Source organism: Coregonus clupeaformis, unplaced genomic scaffold (genome assembly GCF_020615455.1).
Source record: "Coregonus clupeaformis isolate EN_2021a unplaced genomic scaffold, ASM2061545v1 scaf0063, whole genome shotgun sequence".
Taxonomy (NCBI): domain Eukaryota; kingdom Metazoa; phylum Chordata; class Actinopteri; order Salmoniformes; family Salmonidae; genus Coregonus; species Coregonus clupeaformis.
The window spans coordinates 624,873-652,312 of NW_025533518.1; the positions used below are offsets into that span (position 1 = coordinate 624,873).

At 51.9% G+C, this 27,440-nt stretch overlaps 1 protein-coding gene, 1 long non-coding RNA gene and 1 other non-coding gene across 3 annotated transcripts; 2 read left to right on the forward strand and 1 right to left on the reverse strand.

The window, feature by feature from the left end:
• The first annotated feature begins 3,200 nt into the window (after nt 1–3,200).
• LOC123483285 lies at nt 3,201–3,833 on the forward strand. The gene is made up of 3 exons (XR_006658173.1): nt 3,201–3,265; nt 3,330–3,467; nt 3,683–3,833. It is a non-coding gene; the product is annotated as an uncharacterized LOC123483285 (long non-coding RNA).
• A 3,704-nt stretch (nt 3,834–7,537) lies between these two features.
• LOC121559714 (serine/arginine-rich splicing factor 1B-like) lies at nt 7,538–26,685 on the forward strand. Its single transcript, XM_045212909.1, has 4 exons — nt 7,538–7,931; nt 20,481–20,677; nt 22,806–22,978; nt 26,293–26,685. The coding sequence occupies exons 1-4, from the start codon at nt 7,720–7,722 to the stop codon at nt 26,476–26,478; spliced, it is 768 nt and encodes a 255-aa protein (XP_045068844.1). The 5' UTR covers nt 7,538–7,719; the 3' UTR covers nt 26,479–26,685.
• On the reverse strand, nt 18,669–18,752 carry trnaa-cgc. The gene has a single exon. It is a non-coding gene; the product is annotated as a tRNA-Ala (tRNA).
• Nucleotides 26,686–27,440: the final 755 nt, after the last annotated feature.

A 27,440-nucleotide genomic window follows, 5' to 3' on the forward strand; every position in this document is an offset into this window, starting at 1 on the left:
TCCTGACCTGGATCTACTGGGGGTTGGGGAGGGGGGATACTGGAGCCTGGGTGGGTGGGATGTCCTGACCTGGATCTACTGGGGGTTGGGGAGGGGGATACTGGAGCCTGGTGGGTGGGTGGGATGTCCTGACCTGGATCTACTGGGGTTGGGGAGGGGGATACTGGAGCCTGGTGGGTGGGATGTCCTGACCTGGATCTACTGGGGGTTGGGGAGGGGATACTGGAGCCTGGTGGGTGGGTGGGATGTCCTGACCTGGATCTACTGGGGGGTTGGGGAGGGGGATACTGGAGCCTGGGTGGGTGGGATGTCCTGACCTGGATCTACTGGGGGTTGGGGAGGGGGATACTGGAGCCTGGTGGGTGGGTGGGATGTCCTGACCTGGATCTACTGGGGGGTTGGGGAGGGGGATACTGGAGCCTGGTGGGTGGGTGGGATGTCCTGACCTGGATCTACTGGGGGTTGGGGAGGGGGATACTGGAGCCTTGGGTGGGTGGGATGTCCTGACCTGGATCTACTGGGGGGTTGGGGAGGGGGATACTGGAGCCTGGTGGGTGGGATGTCCTGACCTGGATCTACTGGGGGTTGGGGAGGGGATACTGGAGCCTGGTGGGTGGGTGGGATGTCCTGACCTGGATCTACTGGGGGTTGGGGAGGGGGATACTGGAGCCTGGTGGGTGGGTGGGATGTCCTGACCTGGATCTACTGGGGGTTGGGGGAGGGGGATACTGGAGCCTGGTGGGTGGGATGTCCTGACCTGGATCTACTGGGGGTTGGGGAGGTGGGACACTGGATCTACTGGGGGGTGGGGCCTGGTGGGTGGGATGTCCTGACCTGGATCTACTGGGGGTTGGGGGAGGGGGATACTGGAGCCTGGTGGGTGGGATGTCCTGACCTGGATCTACTGGGGGGTTGGGGGAGGGGATACTGGAGCCTGGTGGGTGGGTGGGATGTCCTGACCTGGATCTACTGGGGGGTTGGGGAGGGGGGATACTGGAGCCTGGTGGGTGGGATGTCCTGACCTGGATCTACTGGGGGTTGGGGAGGGGGATACTGGAGCCTGGTGGGTGGGTGGGATGTCCTGACCTGGATCTACTGGGGGGTTGGGGAGGGGGATACTGGAGCCTGGTGGGTGGGATGTCCTGACCTGGATCTACTGGGGGTTGGGGAGGGGGATACTGGAGCCTGGTGGGTGGGTGGGATGTCCTGACCTGGATCTACTGGGGGTTGGGGAGGGGGATACTGGAGCCTGGTGGGTGGGATGTCCTGACCTGGATCTACTTGGGGGTTGGGGGGGGATACTGGAGCCGGGTGGGTGGGATGTCCTGACCTGGATCTACTGGGGGTTGGGGAGGGGGATACTGGAGCCTGGTGGGTGGGATGTCCTGACCTGGATCTACTGGGGGTTGGGGGGGGGGATACTGGAGCCTGGTGGGTGGGTGGGATGTCCTGACCTGGATCTACTGGGGGGTTGGGGGAGGGGGATAATGGAGCCTGGTGGGTGGGATGTCCTGACCTGGATCTACTGGGGGTTGGGGAGGGGGATACTGGAGCCTGGTGGGTGGGATGTCCTGACCTGGATCTACTGGGGGTTGGGGAGGGGGATACTGGAGCCTGGTGGGTGGGATGTCCTGACCTGGATCTACTGGGGGTTGGGGAGGGGGATACTGGAGCCTGGTGGGTGGGTGGGATGTCCTGACCTGGATCTACTGGGGGTTGGGGAGGGGGATACTGGAGCCTGGTGGGTGGGATGTCCTGACCTGGATCTACTGGGGGGTTGGGGAGGGGGATACTGGAGCCTGGTGGGTGGGATGTCCTGACCTGGATCTACTGGGGGTTGGGGAGGGGATACTGGAGCCTGGTGGGTGGGTGGGATGTCCTGACCTGGATCTACTGGGGGTTGGGGAGGGGGATACTGGAGCCTGGTGGGTGGGTGGGATGTCCTGACCTGGATCTACTGGGGGTTGGGGAGGGGGATACTGGAGCCTGGTGGGTGGGTGGGATGTCCTGACCTGGATCTACTGGGGGGTTGGGGAGGGGGATACTGGAGCCTGGTGGGTGGGTGGGATGTCCTGACCTGGATCTACTGGGGGGTTGGGGAGGGGATACTGGAGCCTGGTGGGTGGGTGGGATGTCCTGACCTGGATCTACTGGGGGTTGGGGAGGGGGATACTGGAGCCTGGTGGGTGGGATGTCCTGACCTGGATCTACTGGGGGTTGGGGAGGGGGATACTGGAGCCTGGTGGGTGGGATGTCCTGACCTGGATCTACTGGGGGTTGGGGAGGGGGATACTGGAGCCTGGTGGGTGGGATGTACAGGGGACAGACGGTAGGTGAGCTCTAAACCCAGCCCGGCGAATTACTTGGAATCTCAGGAAGCTGAGGATGGGGATATTGGAGCCTTAACCTCAGTTTTCAAAGGGGAACGCCAGTTTAGGGAAAGGCTGAAAAGGGCCTATCAGGAGATGAGTGAAGTAATGGTAGAACGGAATAAAAGGGCCAGTTAAAACTGCGGAGGTGATGGAGCTCCGGACCTCTAGGGCTATAACTAGAGGAACTAGAGGTGATGGAGCTCCGGACCTCTAGGGCTATAACTAGAGGACCTAGAGGTGATGGAGCTCCGGACCTCTAGGGCTATAACTAGAGGAACTAGAGGTGATGGAGCTCCGGACCTCTAGGGCTATAACTAGAGGAACTAGAGGTGATGGAGCTCCGGACCTCTAGGGCTATAACTAGAGGAACTAGAGGTGATGGAGCTCCGGACCTCTAGGGCTATAACTAGAGTAACTAGAGGTGATGGAGCTCCGGACCTCTAGGGCTATAACTAGAGGAACTAGAGGTGATGGAGCTCCGGACCTCTAGGGCTATAACTAGAGGAACTAGAGGTGATGGAGCTCCGGACCTCTAGGGCTATAACTAGAGGAACTAGAGGTGATGGAGCTCCGGACCTCTAGGGCTATAACTAGGGCTATAACTAGAGGAACTAGGTAATAACTAGGGCTATAACTAGAGGAACTAGAGGTGATGGAGCTCCGGACCTCTAGGGCTATAACTAGAGGAACTAGGTAATAACTAGGGCTAGAACTAGAGGAACCAGGTAATAACTAGGGCTATAACTAGAGGAACTAGAGGTGATGGAGCTCCGGACCTCTAGGGCTATAACTAGGGCTATAACTAGAGGAACTAGGTAATAACTAGGGCTATAACTAGAGGAACTAGAGGTGATGGAGCTCCGGACCTCTAGGGCTATAACTAGAGGAACTAGGTAATAACTAGGGCTAGAACTAGAGGAACTAGGTAATAACTAGGGCTATAACTAGAGGAACTAGAGGTGATGGAGCTCCGGACCTCTAGGGCTATAACTAGAGGAACTAGAGGTGATGGAGCTCCGGACCTCTAGGGCTATAACTAGAGGAACTAGAGGTGATGGAGCTCCGGACCTCTAGGGCTATAACTAGAGGAACTAGGTAATAACTAGGGCTATAACTAGAGGAACTAGGTAATAACTAGGGCTATAACTAGAGGAACTAGGTAATAACTAGGGCTAGAACTAGAGGAACTAGGTAATAACTAGGGCTAGAACTAGAGGAACTAGGTAATAACTAGGGCTATAACTAGAGGAACTAGGTAATAACTAGGGCTAGAACTAGAGGAACTAGGTAATAACTAGGGCTATAACTAGAGGTGATGGAGCTCCGGACCTCTAGGGCTATAACTAGAGGAACTAGAGGTGATGGAGCTCCGGACCTCTAGGGCTATAACTAGAGGAACTAGAGGTGATGGAGCTCCGGACCTCTAGGGCTATAACTAGAGGAACTAGAGGTGATGGAGCTCCGGACCTCTAGGGCTATAACTAGAGGACCTAGAGGTGATGGAGCTCCGGACCTCTAGGGATATAACTAGAGGAACTAGAGGTGATGGAGCTCCGGACCTCTAGGGCTATAACTAGAGGAACTAGAGGTGATGGAGCTCCGGACCTCTAGGGCTATAACTAGAGGAACTAGAGGTGATGGAGCTCCGGACCTCTAGGGCTATAACTAGAGGAACTAGAGGTGATGGAGCTCCGGACCTCTAGGGCTATAACTAGAGGACCTAGAGGTGATGGAGCTCCGGACCTCTAGGGATATAACTAGAGGAACTAGAGGTGATGGAGCTCCGGACCTCTAGGGCTATAACTAGAGGAACTAGAGGTGATGGAGCTCCGGACCTCTAGGGCTATAACTAGAGGAACTAGGTAATAACTAGGGCTATAACTAGAGGAACTAGGTAATAACTAGGGCTATAACTAGAGGAACTAGGTAATAACTAGGGCTAGAACTAGAGGAACTAGGTAATAACTAGGGCTAGAACTAGAGGAACTAGGTAATAACTAGGGCTATAACTAGAGGAACTAGGTAATAACTAGGGCTAGAACTAGAGGAACTAGGTAATAACTAGGGCTATAACTAGAGGTGATGGAGCTCCGGACCTCTAGGGCTATAACTAGAGGAACTAGAGGTGATGGAGCTCCGGACCTCTAGGGCTATAACTAGAGGAACTAGAGGTGATGGAGCTCCGGACCTCTAGGGCTATAACTAGAGGAACTAGAGGTGATGGAGCTCCGGACCTCTAGGGCTATAACTAGAGGAACTAGGTAATAACTAGGGCTATAACTAGAGGAACTAGGTAATAACTAGGGCTAGAACTAGAGGTAATAACAGTAACTATGTAATAACTAGAGGCAACAACAGTAACTAGGTAATAACTAGAGGCTATAACAACCGAGTTGGAGAAACTGATGTTGAATCACTGGAGCTACTGAGTCTTTATGACTAGACAATGTAGGTGTGGATTACATTTTGGAGAGTCTAACTGGGGTGGGGAGAATTATTATTTATTTAACCCCCTTTTTTTCTCCCCAATTTCAATCTTGTCTCATCGCTGCTACTCCCCACCGTGCTCAGGAGGTGAAGGTCGAGTCATGTGTCCTCCGAAACATGACCCGCCAAACCGCGCTTCTTAACACCCGCCTGCTTAACCTGGAAGCCAGCCGCACCAATGTGCACCGCCCTATGGGACTCCCGATCACGGCCGGTTGTGATACAGCCCGGGATCGAACCTGGGTCTGTAGTGACGCCTCTAGCTTTGCGATGCAGTTCCTTAGACCGCTGCGCCACTCGGGAGGCCCTGAGAAGGTTTTGTTTAAATTGGTTTTGAGTTACTAAAACTTTGTTTAGATGTTGTTTTTATCCCAAAAAAAATTATAAAAATAATGTTGAAAATGAAGGGAAAGCTGTATGTTTAGATGTTATTTTTGTTTGAGAAAAAAAAATGAAATGATAAATGTTTGTCAACGTCTGGGTGAAACGGAATCAGGCGCAGGACACAGAACTGAGAAATTAATGGATTTACTAAACCATAACAAACCCTCCACGCAGGGAAGAGCAGAACAACGGCTCACCAAACAACGTAAAACAACGGACAATCACGCACAAACCCAGGAGGGAAACAGAGGTAATTACAGGGACACAGATAAGCATAATGGGTAACAGGTGTGATTAATAAAGACAAGACTAGTGTAACACAGAAACATCGATCGGTAGCAGCTAGTACTCCGGTGACGACGAACCCCGAAGCCTGCCCGAGCAAGGAGGAGGGGCAGCCTCGGCTGTATTCGTGACAGTACCCCCCGACACCGGCCTCGGGGACGGCCAGGAGGACGAGTTATAGGGGCTAGTTATAGCCCTAGTTATTACCTAGTTCCTCTAGTTATAGCCCTAGTTATTACCTAGTTCTAGCCCTAGTTATTACCTAGTTCTAGCCCTGGTTATTACCTAGTCCCTCTAGTTCTAGCCCTAGTTATTACCTAGTTATAGCCCTAGTTATTACCTAGTTCCTCTAGTTCTAGCCCTAGTTATTACCTAGTTCCTCTAGTTCTAGCCCTAGTTATTACCTGGTTCCTCTAGTTATAGCCCTAGTTATTACCTAGTTCCTCTAGTTATAGCCCTAGTTATTACCTAGTTCCTCTAGTTATAGCCCCCAGTTATTACCTAGTTCCTCTAGTTATAGCCCTAGTTATTACCTAGTTCCTCTAGTTCTAGCCCTAGTTATTACCTGGTTCCTCTAGTTATAGCCCTAGTTATTACCTAGTTCCTCTAGTTATAGCCCTAGTTATTACCTAGTTCCTCTAGTTCTAGCCCTAGTTATTACCTAGTTCCTCTAGTTATAGCCCTAGTTATTACCTAGTCCGTTCCATTCTGGATTCGAGGCATCGGGTGGGAGGCCTGCAGTATCTCGTGGAGTGGGAGGGGTACGGTCCGGAGGAACGGAGCTGGGTTCCCAGGAGGGACATCCTCGATCCCTCCTTGTTAAGGGAGTTCCATCGTCGTCATCCGACTCGCCCTGGTTCGAATCCAGGCTCTGTCGCAGCCGGCCGCGACCGGGAGACTCATGGGCGGCGCACAATTTGTCCAGGGTAGGGGAGGGAATGGCCGGCAGGGATGTAGCTCAGTTGATAGAGCATGGCGTTTGCAAAGCCAGGGTTGTGGGTTTGATTCCCACGGGGGGCCAGTATAAAAAAAATATGTATTCACTAACTGTAAGTCGCTCTGGATAAGAGCGTCTGCTAAATGACTAAAATGTAAATGTTCAAATAGAAATGCAGTGTAGAACAGAAATATGTGTTTGTCAGATAGGAAATTGTGTAAATTCTATCCATTCTATTTCTATCTGCAAAGTTCAGAACGTTTCATGTCACTGAATACAACCAGGCTTTGCAGCAGTCTGAAACCACTGGAGGCAGGGGGAAGGTGCTATCACCATCCCATGGTCATGTTGTTGAACCTTCATGTTTTTACTTACAGGTCACTTGCACTGTAGTAACGGGGTTTGTATTGTTTTTAATGTATTTATGTTGGGAATGACGCTTCACTAAAAGCCAATTTATGAATGGAGCCTATGGAGGCATGCAGAGGCCAAATTGTGCTCCATGCCATGTGCCTCTCAAATTTTGTAACAATCATTGACAGTTAAAGTTGGTGAGGGCGGGAGGTCCTGTATAAACACAAACTCACTTCCTTCACAACATCTCTGCAAAAAGTATGTTTGCTCTGACTTCTGCAGAGGCCGCATCTCGGTAAATGCTGTATGGCCAATGCAGATATCGCATTGACCATGCAGCGCCTTTAATGATCTGTCCAGAGGTAGCAGAAGCCACCGCAGCTATTTTGGAATGCAGGTGTATTTTTTGATACTGTATAGGGTGTAGCAAAAGTTAGCCAAAGAGCCATTTATGCATAATGCAGTTGATTTGCGATGATGACACAAACATTATATTAAGCAGGACTTTAATACGAGCCTTAAATTCCGATTATAATCCAAAAGTAGTGTAAAATGCACTCATAAGCAACATGTAAATATAATATTTTTTTCCTGGCGTTCTACAAGAACTCCTCCTTGTTCTGCCACCAAGTTGCGCGCATCGCCCTCGTGCGCCAATATTCGCAAACAGGAAGGAGTCTATTGGTCCGCGCAGGTTCCAAAAACACGCGAGAACTCGGCGCCATTTTGAGAAGTCAGCGAGAGTTGTGGGAATATTTGTAAATTAGCTAGCTAACTTTGTGTGCGCCGTTGTCGATTGATTCAGATATAGATAGCTTGATATTTATACAACAGACATTTGTTATATAACGTTAAACGACTTTTCTAAAGTTAGCTTGCTAGTTTACTAGTAATCTTCGGATGTCGGGGGATAATATGTCGGGAGGCGGGAGCGTGGTTCGTGGGCCAGCGGGAAACAACGACTGTCGGATCTACGTCGGTAACCTGCCGCCTGATATCCGAACTAAAGACGTGGAGGATGTGTTCTATAAGTACGGAGCGATCCGGGATATCGACCTGAAGAACCGGAGAGGAGGACCGCCGTTCGCTTTCGTGGAATTCGAGGACCCCAGGTAACTAGCTAGTTAACTATGCTAAAAAAAAGCTGTCGCTAACGTTAGCCGCTTTTAGAACCTAGCGGTAAAGAGCGTTGGGCCAGTAACCGAAAGGTTAGTTAATAATATGCCATTTAGCAGACGCTTTTATCCAAAGCGACTTACAGTCATGCGTGTATACATTTTTTGTGTATGGGTGGTCCCGGGGATCGAACCCACTACCTTGGCGTTACAAGCGCCGTGCTCTACCAGCTGAGCTACAGAGGACCTCCTGTGAGTCGCTAAATGACTAAAATGTCAAAGTAAACCGCCTTAGTTAGCTTCCTCCCACAACAAGGGGTTATGTATCAGCCCATGCAATGTCCTAACATAACATAAACATACTGTCTGTTGGGACATTGCATTGGGCAGACACGGAAAACTATCAGACTAGCCGACCTAACTCAACAATGGACATTTACCATCGTAAATCGTTGAGTTTAGTCGGCTAGTATCAGCCCAAATGTCCCAACAGAATCCCTTGTTACGGAACGAAGCTAGAACAGCCCCAGAAAGAGTTGGGTAACTTAGCTTTAGCAATATAGCTAGCTCGCTACCTCGTGTTATGTTTGAGACTGAGGTGGAGATGAGCTATGGTCAAGCGCCAAGGTATTGGTTAGGCCCTTTCAGAACTAGTATAACTGACGGACAAATCCAGCCAGAGTTCCTTGCTTCCTTGTCATACGTGTTGCTCAATTGTAGTAGGTACCAATCTATCTGCTTTCGTTTTCGAGATGATTGATATCTATCGAGGGAGGAACAGGTTTTTACATATTGTGTATAGTTATTTCTTCTGAACACTTCCGTTTGTTGGCAATGTCAAGTCTTGCACATTTGTTCAAAATAGTTTTATGTTTGCTAGCTGGCCAGGCAAACGCCGCGGCAGGTAGCTTAGTGGGTAAGAGCGTTGTGCCAGTAACCGAAAGGTCGCTGGTTCTAATCCCCGAGCTGACTAGGTGAAAAATCTGTCGATGTGCCCTTAAGCAAGGCACTTAACCCTAATTGCTCCTGTAAGTCGCCCTGGATAAGAGCGTCTGCTAAATGACTAAAATGTAAATGTACTAAACTGTAAACCAATCAAAACTCGTGTACTATGCATGGTACTATCTCTGCTGATCATGTCTGCCAATCAAATCAAATGTTATTGGCCACACGCGCCGAATACAACAGGTGTAGACATTAGTGAAATGCTTACAGCCCTTAACCAACAGTGCATTTATTTTTAATAAAAAAGTAAAATAAAACAACAACAAAAAAGTTTTGAGAAAAAAAGAGCAGAAATAAAATAACAGTAGGGAGGCTATATATACAGGTGGGTACCGGTGCAGAGTCAATGTGTGGGGGCACCGGCTAGTTGAGGTAGTTGAAGTAATATGTACATGTGGGTAGAGTTAAAGTGACTATGCATAAATAATTAACAGAGTAGCAACAGCGGGGCAGTGCAAATAGTCCGGGTAGCCATGATTAGCTGTTCAGGAGTCTTATGGCTTGGGGGTAGAAGCTGTTGAGAAGTATTTTGGACCTAGACTTGGCACTCCGGTACCGCTTGCCGTGCGGTAGCAGAGAGAACAGTCTATGACTAGGGTGGCTGGAGTCTTTGACAATTTTGAGGGCCTTCCTCTGACACTGCCTGGTATAAAGGTCCTGGATGGCAGGAAGCTTGGCCCCAGTGATGTACTGGGCCGTACGCACTACCCTCTGTAGTGCCTTGCGGTCGGAGGCCAAGCAGTTGCCATACCAGGTGGTGATGCAACCAGTCAGGATGCTCTCGATGGTGCAGCTGTAGAATTTTTTGAGGATCTGAGGACCCATGCCAAATCTTTTTAGTCTCCTGAGGGGGAATAGGCTTTGTCGTGCCCTCTTCACGACTGTCTTGGTGTGTTTGGACCATGATAGTTCGTTGATAGTTTCCCTGCATTAAAGTCCCCGGCCAGCGCTGCCTCTGGATGAGCATTTTCCTGTTCACTTATGTCCTTATACAGCTCATTCAGTGCAATCTTAATGCCAGCATTGGTTTGTGGTGGTAAATAGACAGCTATGAAAAATATAGATGAAAACTCTCTTGGTAAATGGTGTGGTCTACAGCTTATCATGAGATACTCTACCTCAGGCGAGCAAAACCTCGAGACTTCCTTAGTATTTGATTTTGTGCACCAGCTGTTGTTTACAAATATACACAGACCGCCACCCCTTGTCTTACCGGAGTCAGCCGTTCTATCCTGCCGATGTAGCGTTTAGCCCGCTAGCTGTATGTTATCCATGTCGTCGTTCAGCCACGACTCGGTGAAACATAAGATATTACAGTTTTTAATGTCCCGTTGGTAGGATAACCGTAATCTTAGGTCATCCAATTTATTCTCAAATGATTGAAGATTGGCTAATAGGATTGATGGGAGCGGCAGTTTACTCGCTCGCAGTCAGATCCTTACAAGTCACCCCGACCTACGTCCACGATATCTCAGTCTCTTTATCATGCGAATGACGGGGATTTGGGCCTTGTAGGGTGTCTGTAGGATATCCTTCGCGGCCGCCTCGTTGAAGAAAAATTATTCGTCCAATACGAGGTGAGTAATCGCTGTCCTGATATCCAGAAGCTCTTTTTGGTTATAAGAGACGATGGAAGAAACATTATGTACAGAATAAATTACAAATAACGCGGAAAAACACACATAATAGTACAATTGGTTAGAGGGCTGTAAAACGGCAGCCATCTTCTCCGGCGCCATGAATTGTGGTCCATCATTTTATCCGTATCTAAAGTAGTACACAGCTGGTGAAAAACCGCTATCAGGTAAAGTATTTATTTATTAGTAATCTTAGCTATTTAGTTATAGAAACGTGATACCATCAATGCAAGCTGTAAAATGACTCCCAGCTTAGAACACAGCAACCGTAGTAATGTAGTTAGCTAGCTAGTGACAAGTAGATTGTTGCCAGCTAGCAGGAGCAGATAGCTTTATCACTAGCTAGCATGTCATTCTGGGACAAGGAGCGTTTTAGCTATTAGTTTATTCCAAGTAATAATTGAAGACTACAAAAGTCTATAGGACAAGTAGTGTAAATCTTATAGTCATCCAGGCTGGACCCACTAATTTAATTCATACTGAGAAATATGAAATGCCATCTTATCCCTGTCAGTAGTAGGAGTAGGATGACTGCAGAGTAGGATGACTGCAGAGTAGGATGACTGCAGAGTAGGATGACTGCAGAGTAGGATGACTGCAGAGTAGGATGACTGCAGAGTAGGATGATTGCAGAGTAGGATGATTGCGGAGTAGGATGATTGCGGAGTACCCTGCCTCAGACTGTCAGGATGTTCATTCTCTAGCTCACAAACTACATTCCTTTGCTGCGATGATTTATTTTATTAATTATTGTGTTTCACTTTTGTCTCACATGATCTATTCAGCTCTCCTGTGTCCTGCTCTCAGAGATCAACCAAGTGCTATTTACCAAGCATGGGCTGACTCACTCCCTTTCAGGAGAACCATCCTCCTGCAGTTTTAGCCCTGCCGTTACTGTTTAGACATTAGGACCTGTTGTCTTTTCTCTGTGGCTTACAGTCTAGTGCATTTTAGTTGAACACCCACTACAGATGCTCTTGCTTTTTTGAGCATCTCAAAGGTGATAGACAAGTTATTTTACTATTGTAGCATGCAGTGGTGAGAATCCTATTGTCCCCGTCAGGAGCCCAGGCTTTTGCCATTGATGGTAGAATTCTGGTCTCTGGGCCACTCAAGCGTTAGATTGCATTCTGCTGAGGCACTTGTCTCTCTCGACATCAGTCAGCTACATTGGTGACCAGGGTGGGATCATTTCGATACACCATTGGTGACTAGGGTGGGATCCTTTCGATACACCATTGGTGACCAGGGTGGGATCCTTTCCATACACCATTGGTGACCAGGGTGGGATCCTTTCCATACACCATTGGTGACTAGGGTGGGATCCATTCGATACACCATTGGTGACCAGGGTGGGATCCTTTCCATACACCATTGGTGACCAGGGTGGGATCCTTTCCATACACCATTGGTGACCAGGGTGGGATCCTTTCCATACACCATTGGTGACCAGGGTGGGATCCTTTCCATACACCATTGGTGACCAGGGCACATGAATGCTCCTAGAGAGAAAGGGAATACTGAAGCATGCGTTGATGACAGTTCTACAGGCTCCATCAGAGGCCCAGGCTTTTGGCATAGATGGTAAAGCTCTCATTTCTGGACTGCAACATTGTAAGATTGTGCCCTCCATGGCACTTGATATACATTGATTGATAGGTTACACTATTTAGATACTTCTAAGACACCTTTTGCTATTTGTCTCTGTACTCAATAAATAGTGAAACACTGTTTGTGATGGTGTTCTTTGTTTGAATGTATATGCATGAAACGTACATTATGGAAAACATGTCTCACACTCAGTCAGTATAATAAAGATAGTTAGTTAGTAATGAATGGATTGGGACAAGGGAATCCCGGCTGGCCAAACCCTCCCCTAACCCGGACGACACTGGGCCAATCCCGGTCACGACACAGCCTGGGATCGAACCTGAGTCTGTAGTGACGCCACTAGCACTCCGATGCAGTGCCTTAGACAGCTGCGCCACTCGGGAGGCAGCCTGGGATCGAACCTGAGTCTGTAGTGACGCCACTAGCACTCCGATGCAGTGCCTTAGACAGCTGCGCCACTCAGGAGGCAGCCTGGGATCGAACCAGAGTCTGTAGTGACCCTAGCACTGCGATGCAGTGCCTTAGACAGCTGCGCCACTCGGGAGGCAGCCTGGGATCGAACCTGAGTCTGTAGTGACGCCGCTAGCACTCCGATGCAGTGTCTTAGACAGCTGCGCCACTCGGGAGGCAGCCTGGGATCGAACCAGAGTCTGTAGTGACCCTAGCGCTGCGATGCAGTGCCTTAGACAGCTGCGCCACTCAGGAGGCAGCCTGGGATCGAACCAGAGTCTGTAGTGACCCTAGCGCTGCGATGCAGTGCCTTAGACAGCTGCGCCACTCGGGAGGCAGCCTGGGATCGAACCAGAGTCTGTAGTGACGCCACTAGCACTCCGATGCAGTGCCTTAGACAGCTGCGCCACTCAGGAGGCAGCCTGGGATCGAACCAGAGTCTGTAGTGACCCTAGCGCTGCGATGCAGTGCCTTAGACAGCTGCGCCACTCGGGAGGCAGCCTGGGATCGAACCAGAGTCTGTAGTGACGCCACTAGCACTCCGATGCAGTGCCTTAGACAGCTGCGCCACTCGGGAGGCAGCCTGGGATCGAACCAGAGTCTGTAGTGACGCCACTAGCACTCCGATGCAGTGCCTTAGACAGCTGCGCCACTCAGGAGGCAGCCTGGGATCGAACCAGAGTCTGTAGTGACCCTAGCGCTGCGATGCAGTGCCTTAGACAGCTGCGCCACTCGGGAGGCAGCCTGGGATCGAACCAGAGTCTGTAGTGACCCTAGCGCTGCGATGCAGTGCCTTAGACAGCTGCGCCACTCGGGAGGCAGCCTGGGATCGAACCAGAGTCTGTAGTGACGCCACTAGCACTCCGATGCAGTGCCTTAGACAGCTGCGCCACTCGGGGAGGCAGCCTGGGATCGAACCAGAGTCTGTAGTGACGCCACTAGCACTCCGATGCAGTGCCTTAGACAGCTGCGCCACTCAGGAGGCAGCCTGGGATCGAACCAGAGTCTGTAGTGACGCCACTAGCACTCCGATGCAGTGCCTTAGACAGCTGCGCCACTCGGGAGGCAGCCTGGGATCGAACCTGAGTCTGTAGTGACGCCACTAGCACTCCGATGCAGTGCCTTAGACAGCTGCGCCACTCAGGAGGCAGCCTGGGATCGAACCAGAGTCTGTAGTGACCCTAGCGCTGCGATGCAGTGCCTTAGACAGCTGCACCACTCGGGAGGCAGCCTGGGATCGAACCAGAGTCTGTAGTGACCCTAGCACTGCGATGCAGTGCCTTAGACAGCTGCGCCACTCGGGAGGCAGCCTGGGATCGAACCAGAGTCTGTAGTGACGCCACTAGCACTCCGATGCAGTGCCTTAGACAGCTGCGCCACTCGGGAGGCAGCCTGGGATCGAACCAGAGTCTGTAGTGACCCTAGCGCTGCGATGCAGTGCCTTAGACAGCTGCACCACTCGGGAGGCAGCCTGGGATCGAACCAGAGGCTGTAGTGACCCTAGCACTGCGATGCAGTGCCTTAGACAGCTGCACCACTCGGGAGGCAGCCTGGGATCGAACCTGAGTCTGTAGTGACCCTAGCACTCCGATGCAGTGCCTTAGACAGCTGCACCACTCGGGAGGCAGCCTGGGATCGAACCAGAGTCTGTAGTGACGCCACTAGCACTCCGATGCAGTGCCTTAGACAGCTGCGCCACTCGGGAGGCAGCCTGGGATCGAACCAGAGTCTGTAGTGACGCCACTAGCACTCTGATGCAGTGCCTTAGACAGCTGCACCACTCGGGAGGCAGCCTGGGATCGAACCAGAGTCTGTAGTGACCCTAGCGCTGCGATGCAGTGCCTTAGACAGCTGCGCCACTCGGGAGGCAGCCTGGGATCGAACCAGAGTCTGTAGTGACGCCACTAGCACTCCGATGCAGTGCCTTAGACAGCTGCGCCACTCAGGAGGCAGCCTGGGATCGAACCAGAGTCTGTAGTGACCCTAGCGCTGCGATGCAGTGCCTTAGACAGCTGCGCCACTCGGGAGGCAGCCTGGGATCGAACCAGAGTCTGTAGTGACGCCACTAGCACTCCGATGCAGTGCCTTAGACAGCTGCGCCACTCAGGAGGCAGCCTGGGATCGAACCAGAGTCTGTAGTGACGCCACTAGCACTCCGATGCAGTGCCTTAGACAGCTGCGCCACTCGGGAGGCAGCCTGGGATCGAACCTGAGTCTGTAGTGACGCCACTAGCACTCCGATGCAGTGCCTTAGACAGCTGCGCCACTCAGGAGGCAGCCTGGGATCGAACCAGAGTCTGTAGTGACCCTAGCGCTGCGATGCAGTGCCTTAGACAGCTGCACCACTCGGGAGGCAGCCTGGGATCGAACCAGAGTCTGTAGTGACCCTAGCACTGCGATGCAGTGCCTTAGACAGCTGCGCCACTCGGGAGGCAGCCTGGGATCGAACCAGAGTCTGTAGTGACGCCACTAGCACTCCGATGCAGTGCCTTAGACAGCTGCGCCACTCGGGAGGCAGCCTGGGATTGAACCAGAGTCTGTAGTGACGCCACTAGCACTCGATGCAGTGTCTTAGACAGTTGCACCACTCGGGAGGCAGCCTGGGATCGAACCAGAGTCTGTAGTGACGCCACTAGCACTCCGATGCAGTGCCTTAGACAGCTGCGCCACTCGGGAGGCAGCCTGGGATCGAACCAGAGTCTGTAGTGACGCCACTAGCACTCCGATGCAGTGCCTTAGACAGCTGCACCACTCGGGAGGCAGCCTGGGATCGAACCAGAGTCTGTAGTGACGCCACTAGCACTCCGATGCAGTGCCTTAGACAGCTGCGCCACTCGGGAGGCAGCCTGGGATCGAACCAGAGTCTGTAGTGACGCCACTAGCACTCCGATGCAGTGCCTTAGACAGCTGCGCCACTCAGGAGGCAGCCTGGGATCGACCCAGAGTCTGTAGTGACGCCACTAGCACTCCGATGCAGTGCCTTAGACAGCTGCACCACTCGGGAGGCAGCCTGGGATCGAACCAGAGTCTGTAGTGACCCTAGCGCTGCGATGCAGTGCCTTAGACAGCTGCGCCACTCGGGAGGCAGCCTGGGATCGAACCAGAGTCTGTAGTGACGCCACTAGCACTCCGATGCAGTGCCTTAGACAGCTGCGCCACTCAGGAGGCAGCCTGGGATCGAACCAGAGTCTGTAGTGACGCCACTAGCACTCCGATGCAGTGTCTTAGACAGCTGCACCACTCAGGAGGCAGCCTGGGATCGAACCAGAGTCTGTAGTGACCCTAGCGCTGCGATGCAGTGCCTTAGACAGCTGCGCCACTCGGGAGGCAGCCTGGGATCGAACCAGAGTCTGTAGTGACGCCACTAGCACTCCGATGCAGTGCCTTAGACAGCTGCGCCACTCAGGAGGCAGCCTGGGATCGAACCAGAGTCTGTAGTGACGCCACTAGCACTCCGATGCAGTGCCTTAGACAGCTGCGCCACTCGGGAGGCAGCCTGGGATCGAACCAGAGTCTGTAGTGACCCTAGCGCTGCGATGCAGTGCCTTAGACAGCTGCACCACTCGGGAGGCAGCCTGGGATCGAACCAGAGTCTGTAGTGACCCTAGCACTGCGATGCAGTGCCTTAGACAGCTGCGCCACTCGGGAGGCAGCCTGGGATCGAACCAGAGTCTGTAGTGACGCCACTAGCACTCCGATGCAGTGTCTTAGACAGCTGCACCACTCGGGAGGCAGCCTGGGATCGAACCAGAGTCTGTAGTGACGCCACTAGCACTCCGATGCAGTGCCTTAGACAGCTGCGCCACTCGGGAGGCAGCCTGGGATCGAACCAGAGTCTGTAGTGACGCCACTAGCACTCCGATGCAGTGCCTTAGACAGCTGCACCACTCGGGAGGCAGCCTGGGATCGAACCTGAGTCTGTAGTGACCCTAGCACTCCGATGCAGTGCCTTAGACAGCTGCACCACTCGGGAGGCAGCCTGGGATCGAACCTGAGTCTGTAGTGACGCCACTAGCACTCCGATGCAGTGCCTTAGACAGCTGCGCCACTCGGGAGGCAGCCTGGGATCGAACCTGAGTCTGTAGTGACCCTAGCGCTGCGATGCAGTGCCTTAGACAGCTGCACCACTCGGGAGGCAGCCTGGGATCGAACCTGAGTCTGTAGTGACCCTAGCACTCCGATGCAGTGCCTTAGACAGCTGCACCACTCGGGAGGCAGCCTGGGATCGAACCTGAGTCTGTAGTGACGCCACTAGCACTCCGATGCAGTGCCTTAGACAGCTGCGCCACTCGGGAGGCAGCCTGGGATCGAACCAGAGTCTGTAGTGACGCCACTAGCACTCCGATGCAGTGCCTTAGACAGCTGCGCCACTCAGGAGGCAGCCTGGGATCGAACCAGAGTCTGTAGTGACCCTAGCGCTGCGATGCAGTGCCTTAGACAGCTGCGCCACTCGGGTAGGCAGCCTGGGATCGAACCAGAGTCTGTAGTGACCCTAGCGCTGCGATGCAGTGCCTTAGACAGCTGCGCCACTCGGGAGGCAGCCTGGGATCGAACCAGAGTCTGTAGTGACGCCACTAGCACTCCGATGCAGTGCCTTAGACAGCTGCGCCACTCGGGAGGCAGCCTGGGATCGAACCAGAGTCTGTAGTGACGCCACTAGCACTCCGATGCAGTGCCTTAGACAGCTGCACCACTCAGGAGGCAGCCTGGGATCGAACCAGAGTCTGTAGTGACCCTAGCGCTCCGATGCAGTGCCTTAGACAGCTGCACCACTCGGGAGGCAGCCTGGGATCGAACCAGAGTCTGTAGTGACGCCACTAGCACTCCGATGCAGTGCCTTAGACAGCTGCACCACTCAGGAGGCAGCCTGGGATCGAACCAGAGTCTGTAGTGACCCTAGCGCTGCGATGCAGTGCCTTAGACAGCTGCACCACTCGGGAGGCAGCCTGGGATCGAACCAGAGTCTGTAGTGAAGCCACTAGCACTCCGATGCAGTGCCTTAGACAGCTGCACCACTCGGGAGGCAGCCTGGGATCGAACCAGAGTCTGTAGTGACCCTAGCGCTGCGATGCAGTGCCTTAGACAGCTGCGCCACTCGGGAGGCAGCCTGGGATCGAACCAGAGTCTGTAGTGACGCCACTAGCACTCCGATGCAGTGCCTTAGACAGCTGCGCCACTCGGGAGGCAGCCTGGGATCGAACCAGAGTCTGTAGTGACGCCACTAGCACTCCGATGCAGTGCCTTAGACAGCTGCACCACTCTGGAGGCAGCCTCCATCATTCTGAAATGGAAGACATCTGGAACCACCAAGACTCTTCCTAGAGCTGGCCGCCCGGCCAAACTGAGCAATCGGGGGAGAAGGGCCTTGGTCAGGGAGGTGACCAAGAACCCGATGGTCACTCTGACAGAGTTCCTCTGTGGAGATGGGAGAACCTTCCAGAAGGACAACCATCTCTGTAGCACTCCACCAATCAGGCCTTTATGGTAGAGTGGCCAGACAGAAGCCACTCCTCAGTAAAAGCACATGACAGCCCGCTTGGAGTTTGCCAAAAGGCACCTAAAGGACTCTTACCATGATAAACAAGATTCTCTGCTCTGATGAAACCAAGATTGAACTCTTTGGCCTGAATGCCAAGTGTCACGTCTGGAGGAAACCTGGCACCATCCCTACGGTGAAGCATGGTGGTGGCAGCATCATGCTGTGGGGATGTTTTTCAGTGGTAGGGACTGGGAGACTAGTCAGGATCGAGGGAAAGATGAACGGAGCAAAGTACAGAGAGATCCTTGATGAAAACCTGCTCCAGAGCGCTCAGGACCTCAGACTGGGGTGAAGGTTCACCTTCCAGCAGGACAACGACCCTAAGCACACAGCCAGACAATGCAGGACTGGCTTCGGGACAAGTCTCAATGTGCTTGAGTGGCCCAGCCAGAGCCCGGACTTGAACCCGATCAAACATTTACATTTTAGTCATTTAGCAGACGCTCTTATCCAGAGCGACTTACAGTTAGTGAGTGTGTAAATTTATCATACTGGCCCCCCGTGGGAATCGAACCCACAACCCTGGAGTTGCGAGCTCTATGCTCTACCAACTGAGCTACATGAATGATGGAGGCCACTGTGTTCTTGGGGACCTTCAATGCTGCAGACATTTTTTGGTACCCTTCACCAGATCTGTGCCTCGACACAATCCTGTCTCGGAGCTCTACGGACATTTCCTCATGGCTTGGTTTTTGCTCTGACATGCACTGTCCACTGTGGGACCTTATATACACAGGTGTGTGCCTTTTTCAAGTCATGCCCAATCAATTGAATTTACCACAGGTGGACTCCAATCAAGTTGTAGAAACATCTCAAGGATGATCAATGGAAACAGGATGCACCTGAACTCAATTTGGAGTCTCATAGCAAAGGGTCTGAATATTTATGTAAATAAGGTATATCTGTTTTATATTTTTAAGTTTGCAAACATTTCGAAAATGTTTTTGCTTTGTCATTATGGGGTATTGTGTGTAGTATGATTTTGAACATTTTTGATTAAATCCATTTTAGGAAAAGGCTGTTACGTAACAATGTGGAAAAAGGGAAGGGGTCTGAATACTTCCTGAATGCCCTTTCATTTGGGGTTCTATGCAGCTAGTTACTTGAAATGATATAATGATGCCAAAACATGATTCAACAGTTGAATTCACTGACAGAGATTGAAGGTGCAAACAAATGTTATAGTCATCATAAGAATGTTTTACAATCATATACAAAAAAATCAGCTCCTCCCTCGACGGGGCATCGGCCCACCACCTCCTGGTCCGGTCGACAGAGAGACTGGTGGTGAACTGGTCTACGGGGCATCGGCCCACCACCTCCTGGTCCGGTCGACAGAGAGACCGGTGGTTAACTGGTCTTACCACCTACTGGTCCGGTCGACAGAGAGACCGGTGGTGAACTGGTCTTACCACCTACTGGTCCGGTCGACAGAGAGACCGGTGGTGAACTGGTCCTGCAACAGTTGCGTAAAGCAGAAGAACACTGCTGCTCAGCCAAGGGGTGTATTCAGCACCTCGCGCTGCTCAGCCAAGGGTGTATTCAGCACCTCGCGCTGCTCAGCCAAGGGTGTATTCAGCACCTCGCGCTGCTCAGCCAAGGGGTGTATTCAACACCTAGCGCTGCTCAGCCAAGGGGTGTATTCAACACCTCGCGCTGCTCAGCCAAGGGGTGTATTCAACACCTCGCGCTGCTCAGCCAAGGGGTGTATTCAACACCTCGCGCTGCTCAGCCAAGGGGTGTATTCAACACCTCGCTGCTCAGCCAAGGGGTGTATTCAACACCTCGCGCTGCTCAGCCAAGGGGTGTATTCAACACCTCGCGCTGCTCAGCCAAGGGGTGTATTCAACACCTCGCGCTGCTCAGCCAAGGGGTGTATTCAACACCTCGCGCTGCTCAGCCAAGGGGTGTATTCAACACCTCGCGCTGCTCAGCCAAGGGGTGTATTCAACACCTCGCGCTGCTCAGCCAAGGGGTGTATTCAACACCTCGCGCTGCTCAGCCAAGGGGTGTATTCAACACCTCGCGCTGCTCAGCCAAGGGGTGTATTCAACACCTCGCTGCTCAGCCAAGGGGTGTATTCAACACCTCGCGCTGCTCAGCCAAGGGGTGTATTCAACACCTCGCGCTGCTCAGCCAAGGGGTGTATTCAACACCTCGCGCTGCTCAGCCAAGGGGTGTATTCAACACCTAGCTACCCGTGGAATGCCCCGTTCAGACAGAGGGAAGTAGCGAACTCTAGGATAGGTATTGTCTGTGGACCAGTCCTCCCAACCTAACTCTCTGAGTGTGTGTGTGTCCCAGGGATGCTGATGATGCGGTGCACGGTCGTGATGGTTATGACTACGATGGTTACCGTCTCCGGGTGGAGTTCCCCCGTAGTGGCCGGGGCGGGGGGAGAGGGGGGGGCGGTGGGGGGAGAGGGGGGGGCGACGGCGGAGGTCCCAGAGGAAGATATGGACCTCCATCACGACGCTCTGAGTACCGGGTCATCGTCTCCGGTCAGTGTTTGGCTTAGCTCCGTGTTTGTGTCTGGTCCGACTGTCTGGTTCGACTGTGGTGTGTCTGTATGGTCCAAATGTCTACCACCTCCTCCCTCTCCAGGTCTCCTCCTGTCTTTACTGTGTTACTCCTCCTCCTCCTCTTCCTCCCTCTCCAGGTCTCCTCCTGTCTTTACCGTGTTACCCCTCCTCCTCCTCCTCTTCCTCCCTCTCCAGGTCTCCTCCTGTCTTTACTGTGTTACCCCTCCTCCTCCTCTTCCTCCCTCTCCAGGTCTCCTCCTGTCTTTACTGTGTTACTCCTCCTCCTCCTCTTCCTCCCTCTCCAGGTCTCCTCCTGTCTTTACTGTGTCACCCCTCCTCCTCCTCTTCCTCCCTCTCCAGGTCTCCTCCTGTCTTTACTGTGTTACCCCTCCTCCTCCTCCTCTTCCTCCCTCTCCAGGTCTCCTCCTGTCTTTACTGTGTTACCCCTCCTCCTCCTCTTCCTCCCTCTCCAGGTCTCCTCCTGTCTTTACTGTGTTACCCCTCCTCCTCCTCTTCCTCCCTCTCCAGGTCTCCTCCTGTCTTTACTGTGTTACCCCTCCTCCTCCTCTTCCTCCCTCTCCAGGTCTCCTCCTGTCTTTACTGTCTTACCCCTCCTCCTCCTCTTCCTCCCTCTCCAGGTCTCCTCCTGTCTTTACTGTGTTACCCCTCCTCTTCCTCCCTCTCCAGGTCTCCTCCTGTCTTTACTGTGTTACCCCTCCTCCTCCTCCTCCTCTTCCTCCCTCTCCAGGTCTCCTCCTGTCTTTACTGTGTTACCCCTCCTCCTCCTCCTCTTCCTCCCTCTCCAGGTCTCCTCCTGTCTTTACTGTGTTACCCCTCCTCCTCCTCTTCCTCCCTCTCCAGGTCTCCTCCTGTCTTTACTGTGTTACCCCTCCTCCTCCTCTTCCTCCCTCTCCAGGTCTCCTCCTGTCTTTACTGTGTTACCCCTCCTCCTCCTCCTCTTCCTCCCTCTCCAGGTCTCCTCCTGTCTTTACTGTGTTACCCCTCCTCCTCCTCCTCTTCCTCCCTCTCCAGGTCTCCTCCTGTCTTTACTGTGTTACCCCTCCTCCTCCTCCTCTTCCTCCCTCTCCAGGTCTCCTCCTGTCTTTACTGTGTTACCCCTCCTCCTCCTCCTCTTCCTCCCTCTCCAGGTCTCCTCCTGTCTTTACTGTGTTACCCCTCCTCCTCCTCCTCTTCCTCCCTCTCCAGGTCTCCTCCTGTCTTTACTGTGTTACCCCTCCTCCTCCTCCTCCTCTTCCTCCCTCTCCAGGTCTCCTCCTGTCTTTACTGTGTTACCCCTCCTCCTCCTCCTCTTCCTCCCTCTCCAGGTCTCCTCTTCTCTTTACTGTGTTACCCCTCCTCCTCCTCTTCCTCCCTCTCCAGGTCTCCTCCTGTCTTTACTGTGTTACCCCTCCTCCTCCTCCTCTTCCTCCCTCTCCAGGTCTCCTCCTGTCTTTACTGTGTTACCCCTCCTCCTCCTCCTCTTCCTCCCTCTCCAGGTCTCCTCCTGTCTTTACTGTGTTACCCCTCCTCCTCTTCCTCCCTCTCCAGGTCTCCTCCTGTCTTTACTGTGTTACCCCTCCTCCTCCTCCTCTTCCTCCCTCTCCAGGTCTCCTCCTGTCTTTACTGTGTTACCCCTCCTCCTCCTCCTCTTCCTCCCTCTCCAGGTCTCCTCCTGTCTTTACTGTGTTACCCCTCCTCCTCCTCTTCCTCCCTCTCCAGGTCTCCTCCTGTCTTTACTGTGTTACCCCTCCTCCTCCTCCTCTTCCTCCCTCTCCAGGTCTCCTCCTGTCTTTACTGTGTTACCCCTCCTCCTCCTCTTCCTCCCTCTCCAGGTCTCCTCCTGTCTTTACTGTGTTACCCCTCCTCCTCTTCCTCCCTCTCCAGGTCTCCTCCTGTCTTTACTGTGTTACCCCTCCTCCTCCTCTTCCTCCCTCTCCAGGTCTCCTCCTGTCTTTACTGTGTTACCCCTCCTCCTCCTCCTCTTCCTCCCTCTCCAGGTCTCCTCCTGTCTTTACTGTGTTACCCCTCCTCCTCCTCTTCCTCCCTCTCCAGGTCTCCTCCTGTCTTTACTGTGTTACCCCTCCTCCTCCTCTTCCTCCCTCTCCAGGTCTCCCCTCTAGTGGTAGCTGGCAGGACCTAAAGGACCATATGCGCGAGGCAGGCGACGTGTGTTACGCTGACGTGTTCCGGGACGGTACCGGCGTGGTGGAGTTCGTACGCAAGGAGGACATGACCTACGCTGTCCGCAAGCTGGACAACACCAAGTTCCGCTCCCACGAGGTACGGCAGAGGTTAGAGGTTTGGAACCCAAGGAATGAGACTCGTTAAGACTGGATCTGTGTCCCAAATGGTGTCTTATTCCATATCAGGGATCATCAACTAGATTCAGCCGCGGTCCACATTTGACATATTTTTTTTGGTGTATGGTCAGGGGGCCAGAAAATAATTACAAATAATTTGTAGACTGCAAATTGACCGCAAGAAACTCAAACAGATATAATATTTGACTATAAAATGTTGGTAACACTTTACTAGACACCCATCGTCATAACACTGTTATAACCATGTCATAATGGCTAACGTAACTTGTCATAACCTGTTATAATATGATCATAACACTGTCATGACACACTTTACACCTGTTGTGACATGTATTGAATTATTTTATGGTTGGTTATGACACCTACACAAGGCAAAACATTCCATTACACCAGAGCCTACGCGTCAACAACATGCTGATGTTGTATATATGGTCTTTTTATTGACCATTTAAATTATCATTGTAATTACGCACACGTTGATGTCAGACATGCACCTACCCCAATGCTCTGTTGCTGATGACTGGGATGAGAGCAGGACAAGACACCCTCTTTCTGACTGATGACTGATATAAAGGCCTGTAGGTGATAGGCCTATCTGGATTATATGACTATGATGGTCATGATGCTTCTTGACAGTGTCATAAAGTGTATTTTCTACAAGTTATTAGAATTTTATGAAAAAACATGACTGTAAATAATTGATTGCAACAATAACAAAGGAGTTAAGAAACAAACTTTCAAATGAAAATAAACTTCTTGGCAGGGGAAAAACTAATTTGAATAAATGTGTGTTTTGACTCTTATGTAGGTGTCATAGCCAGCCGTAAAATGTTGCAATAATGTCACAAAAGGTGTAAATATATGACCATATTATGACACTGGGTGTCCATTAAAGTGTCTGGGCCGCCGGTTGAGGATCCATGTCTTTATGTAGTGCACTACCTGGCCAGAGCCACCGTTCCCCTGCAGAAGTAAAAGCAGGAAATGCATCACCTTTGCCTCTGCCATTCCTTCCCGTTAGGCTGGTTTGGATTTCTCCCTGACCACAGTGGCTGCCATTCCTTCCCGTTAGGCTGGTTTGGATTTCTCCCTGACCACAGTGGCTGCCATTCCTTCCCGTTAGGCTGGTTTGGATTTCTCCCTGACCACAGTGGCTGCCATTCCTTCCCATTAGGCTGGTTTGGATTTCTCCCTGACCACAGTGGCTGCCATTCCTTCCATTAGGCTGGTTTGAATTTCTCCCTGACCACAGTGGCTGCCATTCCTTCCATTAGGCTGGTTTGGATTTCTCCCTGACCACAGTGGCTGCCATTCCTTCCCATTAGGCTGGTTTGGATTTCTCCCTGACCACAGTGGCTGCCATTCCTTCCCATTAGGCTGGTTTGGATTTCTCCCTGACCACAGTGGCTGCCATTCCTTCCCATTAGGCTGGTTTGGATTTCTCCCTGACCACAGTGGCTGCCATTCCTTCCCGTTAGGCTGGTTTGGATTTCTCCCTGACCACAGTGGCTGCCATTCCTTCCCATTAGGCTGGTTTGGATTTCTCCCTGACCACAGTGGCTGCCATTCCTTCCCATTAGGCTGGTTTGGATTTCTCCCTGACCACAGTGGCTGCCATTCCTTCCCGTTAGGCTGGTTTGGATTTCTCCCATTGGCTGCCATTTTAAACCCCATTCTGGAACTTTGAGGGTTTCTTACATTGAATTCATAATGTTGCAACTCCGTCACTCGGTTGTCATGCCATTGTTATGAACGTTGTCAAGCTGCCCTCCACCATAGTGGTGATGAGCCCAGTCGTTCTGAACGGGGATAATGACCGTTTAGTCTAAATCACACTATAGTGGCCTGGAAATACAATGACATCGCTAAAGTAGGCAAATATTTAGTAGGGGGAAATGGTGACGTCGTTATCATGTGTTCAAATTGACTTTAGACAGATGGCAATGTTGTCATTAGCTAGCAATGCTAACGTTAGCTAGCTAAAATCCAGTGGTCTCCCCTAAATCTGAGCTAGCTAGCTAACGTTAATGTTATACTCCATCTAAAGTCAATCTGGCAACATCAAAAATATTTTTCTACTATACTGAACAGAAATATAAACGCAACATTCAACAATTTCTATGATTTTACTGAGTTACAGCTCATATAAGGAAATCAGTCAATATAAATAAATAAATTAGGCCCTAATCTATGGATTTCACATGACTGGGCAGGGGCGCAGCCATGGGTGGGGCCTGGGAGGGCATAGGCCCACCCACTGGAGAGGCAGGCCCAGCCAATCAGGCCCACCCACTGGAGAGGCAGGCCCAGCCAATCAGTGAGTTTTTCCCCACGAAAGCGCTTTATTACAGACAGAATACTTCTCAGTTTTATCAGCTGGGTGGCTGGTCTGATGATCCCACAGGTGTAGAAGCCGGATGTGGAGGTCCTGGGATGCTGTGGTTACACGTGGTCTGCGGTTGTGAGGCCGGTTGGACGTACTGCCAAATTCTCTATAACGACTTTGGAGGCGGCTTATGGTAGAGAAGAACATTACATTCTCTGGCAACAGCTCTGGTGGACATTCCAATTGTACCCTCCCTCAAAATTTAGACATCTGTGGCATTGTGTTGTGACAAAACTGCACATTTTAGAGTGGCCTTTTGATCATACTGTAATGATCATGCTGTTTAATCATCTTCTTGACAGATCACCTATCAGGTGGATGGAATATTATGGCAAAGGAGAAATGCTCACTAACAGGGATGTAAACAACTTTGTACAAAACATTTGAGAGAAATACGTTTTTTTTGCGTATGGAACATTTCTGGGATCTTCCATTTCAGCTCCTGAAACATGGGACCAAGACTTTACATGTGGCGGTTATATTTTTGTTCAGTGTTGTTATTTGCCTCATTGTGAAATGTTATTGTATTTCCAAGCCAATGTATAAAATCTTCATCAGCGCTCATTGATAACGCATTGAGTAGAATGCTCAGTTGGGCATCAGTCCTAAAACCAATGTTCAAAACTATATAGTGAGGAACTGTACAACCCATGAACAGGATCTCTATGGTCAGGATCCTATACACTGGGATGTGTCTCAGACAACCTTCTCTCCCCTCTGTGTGTGTTTGCTGTGTGTGTGTGTTTGCTGTGTGTGATGTCCTGTGTGTGTTTGCTGTGTGTGATGTCCTGTGTGTGTTTGCTGTGTGTGATGTCCTGTGTGTGTGTGTTTGCTGTGTCTGATGTCCTGTGTGTGTGTGTGTGTGTGTTTGCATCATGTGTGTTTAGGGAGAGACGGCGTACGTGCGTGTGAAGGTGGACGGACCTCGCAGCCCTAGTTACGGACGCTCCCGCTCTCGTAGCCGTAGCAACGGGCGTAGCAACAGCCACTCACGCAGCTTCTCACCGCCGCGACGCAGCAGGCCCTCTCCACGCTACTCGCCACGACACTCACGCTCATGCTCCCGCACCTAGACACACCTCCTGGACCCCCTGCCCCGCCCAGCGGACCCCAGCCCCGGGAGATCGATGTGAGATCATCAGACAGACTCCCTCCGGTGGACCTTCTAATGCGTTACATCATTCTGCTGTTCCTCTTGACTCGTCTTCCTCTTCTTGTTCTTCTTTCCCTCCCTCTGTTCTTTCATCCTCCTGTTTTTGGTTCAGTTTGCATCAGTTTGTTTGTTTTTTCATTTTCGTTTGATTCATGATCTCTGTTCTCTTTTTGTATCTCTTTCCCTCCTCTGTCTCCTGTCTCTTTACAGTCCTGCACTCCCATCTCTCCTCTCTCTGTGTCCCCCTCCCATCTCTCCTCTCTCTGTGTCCCCCTCCCATCTCTCCTCTCTCTGTGTCCCCCTCCCATCTCTCCTCTCTCTGTGTCCCCCTCCCCTCCCATCTCTCCTCTCTCTGTGTCCCCCTCCCATCTCTCCTCTCTCTGTGTCCCCCTCCCATCTCTCCTCTCTCTGTGTCCCCCTCCCATCTCTCCTCTCTCTGTGTCCCCCTCCCATCTCTCCTCTCTCTGTGTCCCCCTCCCATCTCTCCTCTCTCTGTGTCCCCCTCCCATCTCTCCTCTCTCTGTGTCCCCCTCCCATCTCTCCTCTCTCTGTGTCCCCCTCCCATCTCTCCTCTCTCTGTGTCCCCCTCCCATCTCTCCCTCTCTGTGTCCCCCTCCCATCTCTCCTCTCTCTGTGTCCCCCTCCCATCTCTCCTCTCTCTGTGTCCCCCTCCCATCTCTCCTCTCTCTGTGTCCCCCTCCCATCTCTCCCCTCTCTGTGTCCCCCTCCCATCTCTCCCTCTCTGTGTCCCCCTCCCATCTCTCCTCTCTCTGTGTCCCCCTCCCATCTCTCCTCTCTCTGTGTCCCCCTCCCATCTCTCCTCTCTCTGTGTCCCCCTCCCATCTCTCCCCTCTCTGTGTCCCCCTCCCATCTCTCCTCTCT

What these genes read in the sequence shown, in the direction of transcription:
- LOC121559714 (XM_045212909.1), top strand. Translation starts at nt 7,720, where the DNA reads ATGTCGGGGGATAATATGTCGGGAGGCGGGAGCGTGGTTCGTGGGCCA. An exon ending in GTACCGGGTCATCGTCTCCG is followed by an intron (nt 20,678 to 22,805) that starts GTCAGTGTTTGG and finishes CTCCCTCTCCAG; the next exon opens with GTCTCCCCTCTAGTGGTAGC. An exon ending in CCAAGTTCCGCTCCCACGAG is followed by an intron (nt 22,979 to 26,292) that starts GTACGGCAGAGG and finishes ATGTGTGTTTAG; the next exon opens with GGAGAGACGGCGTACGTGCG.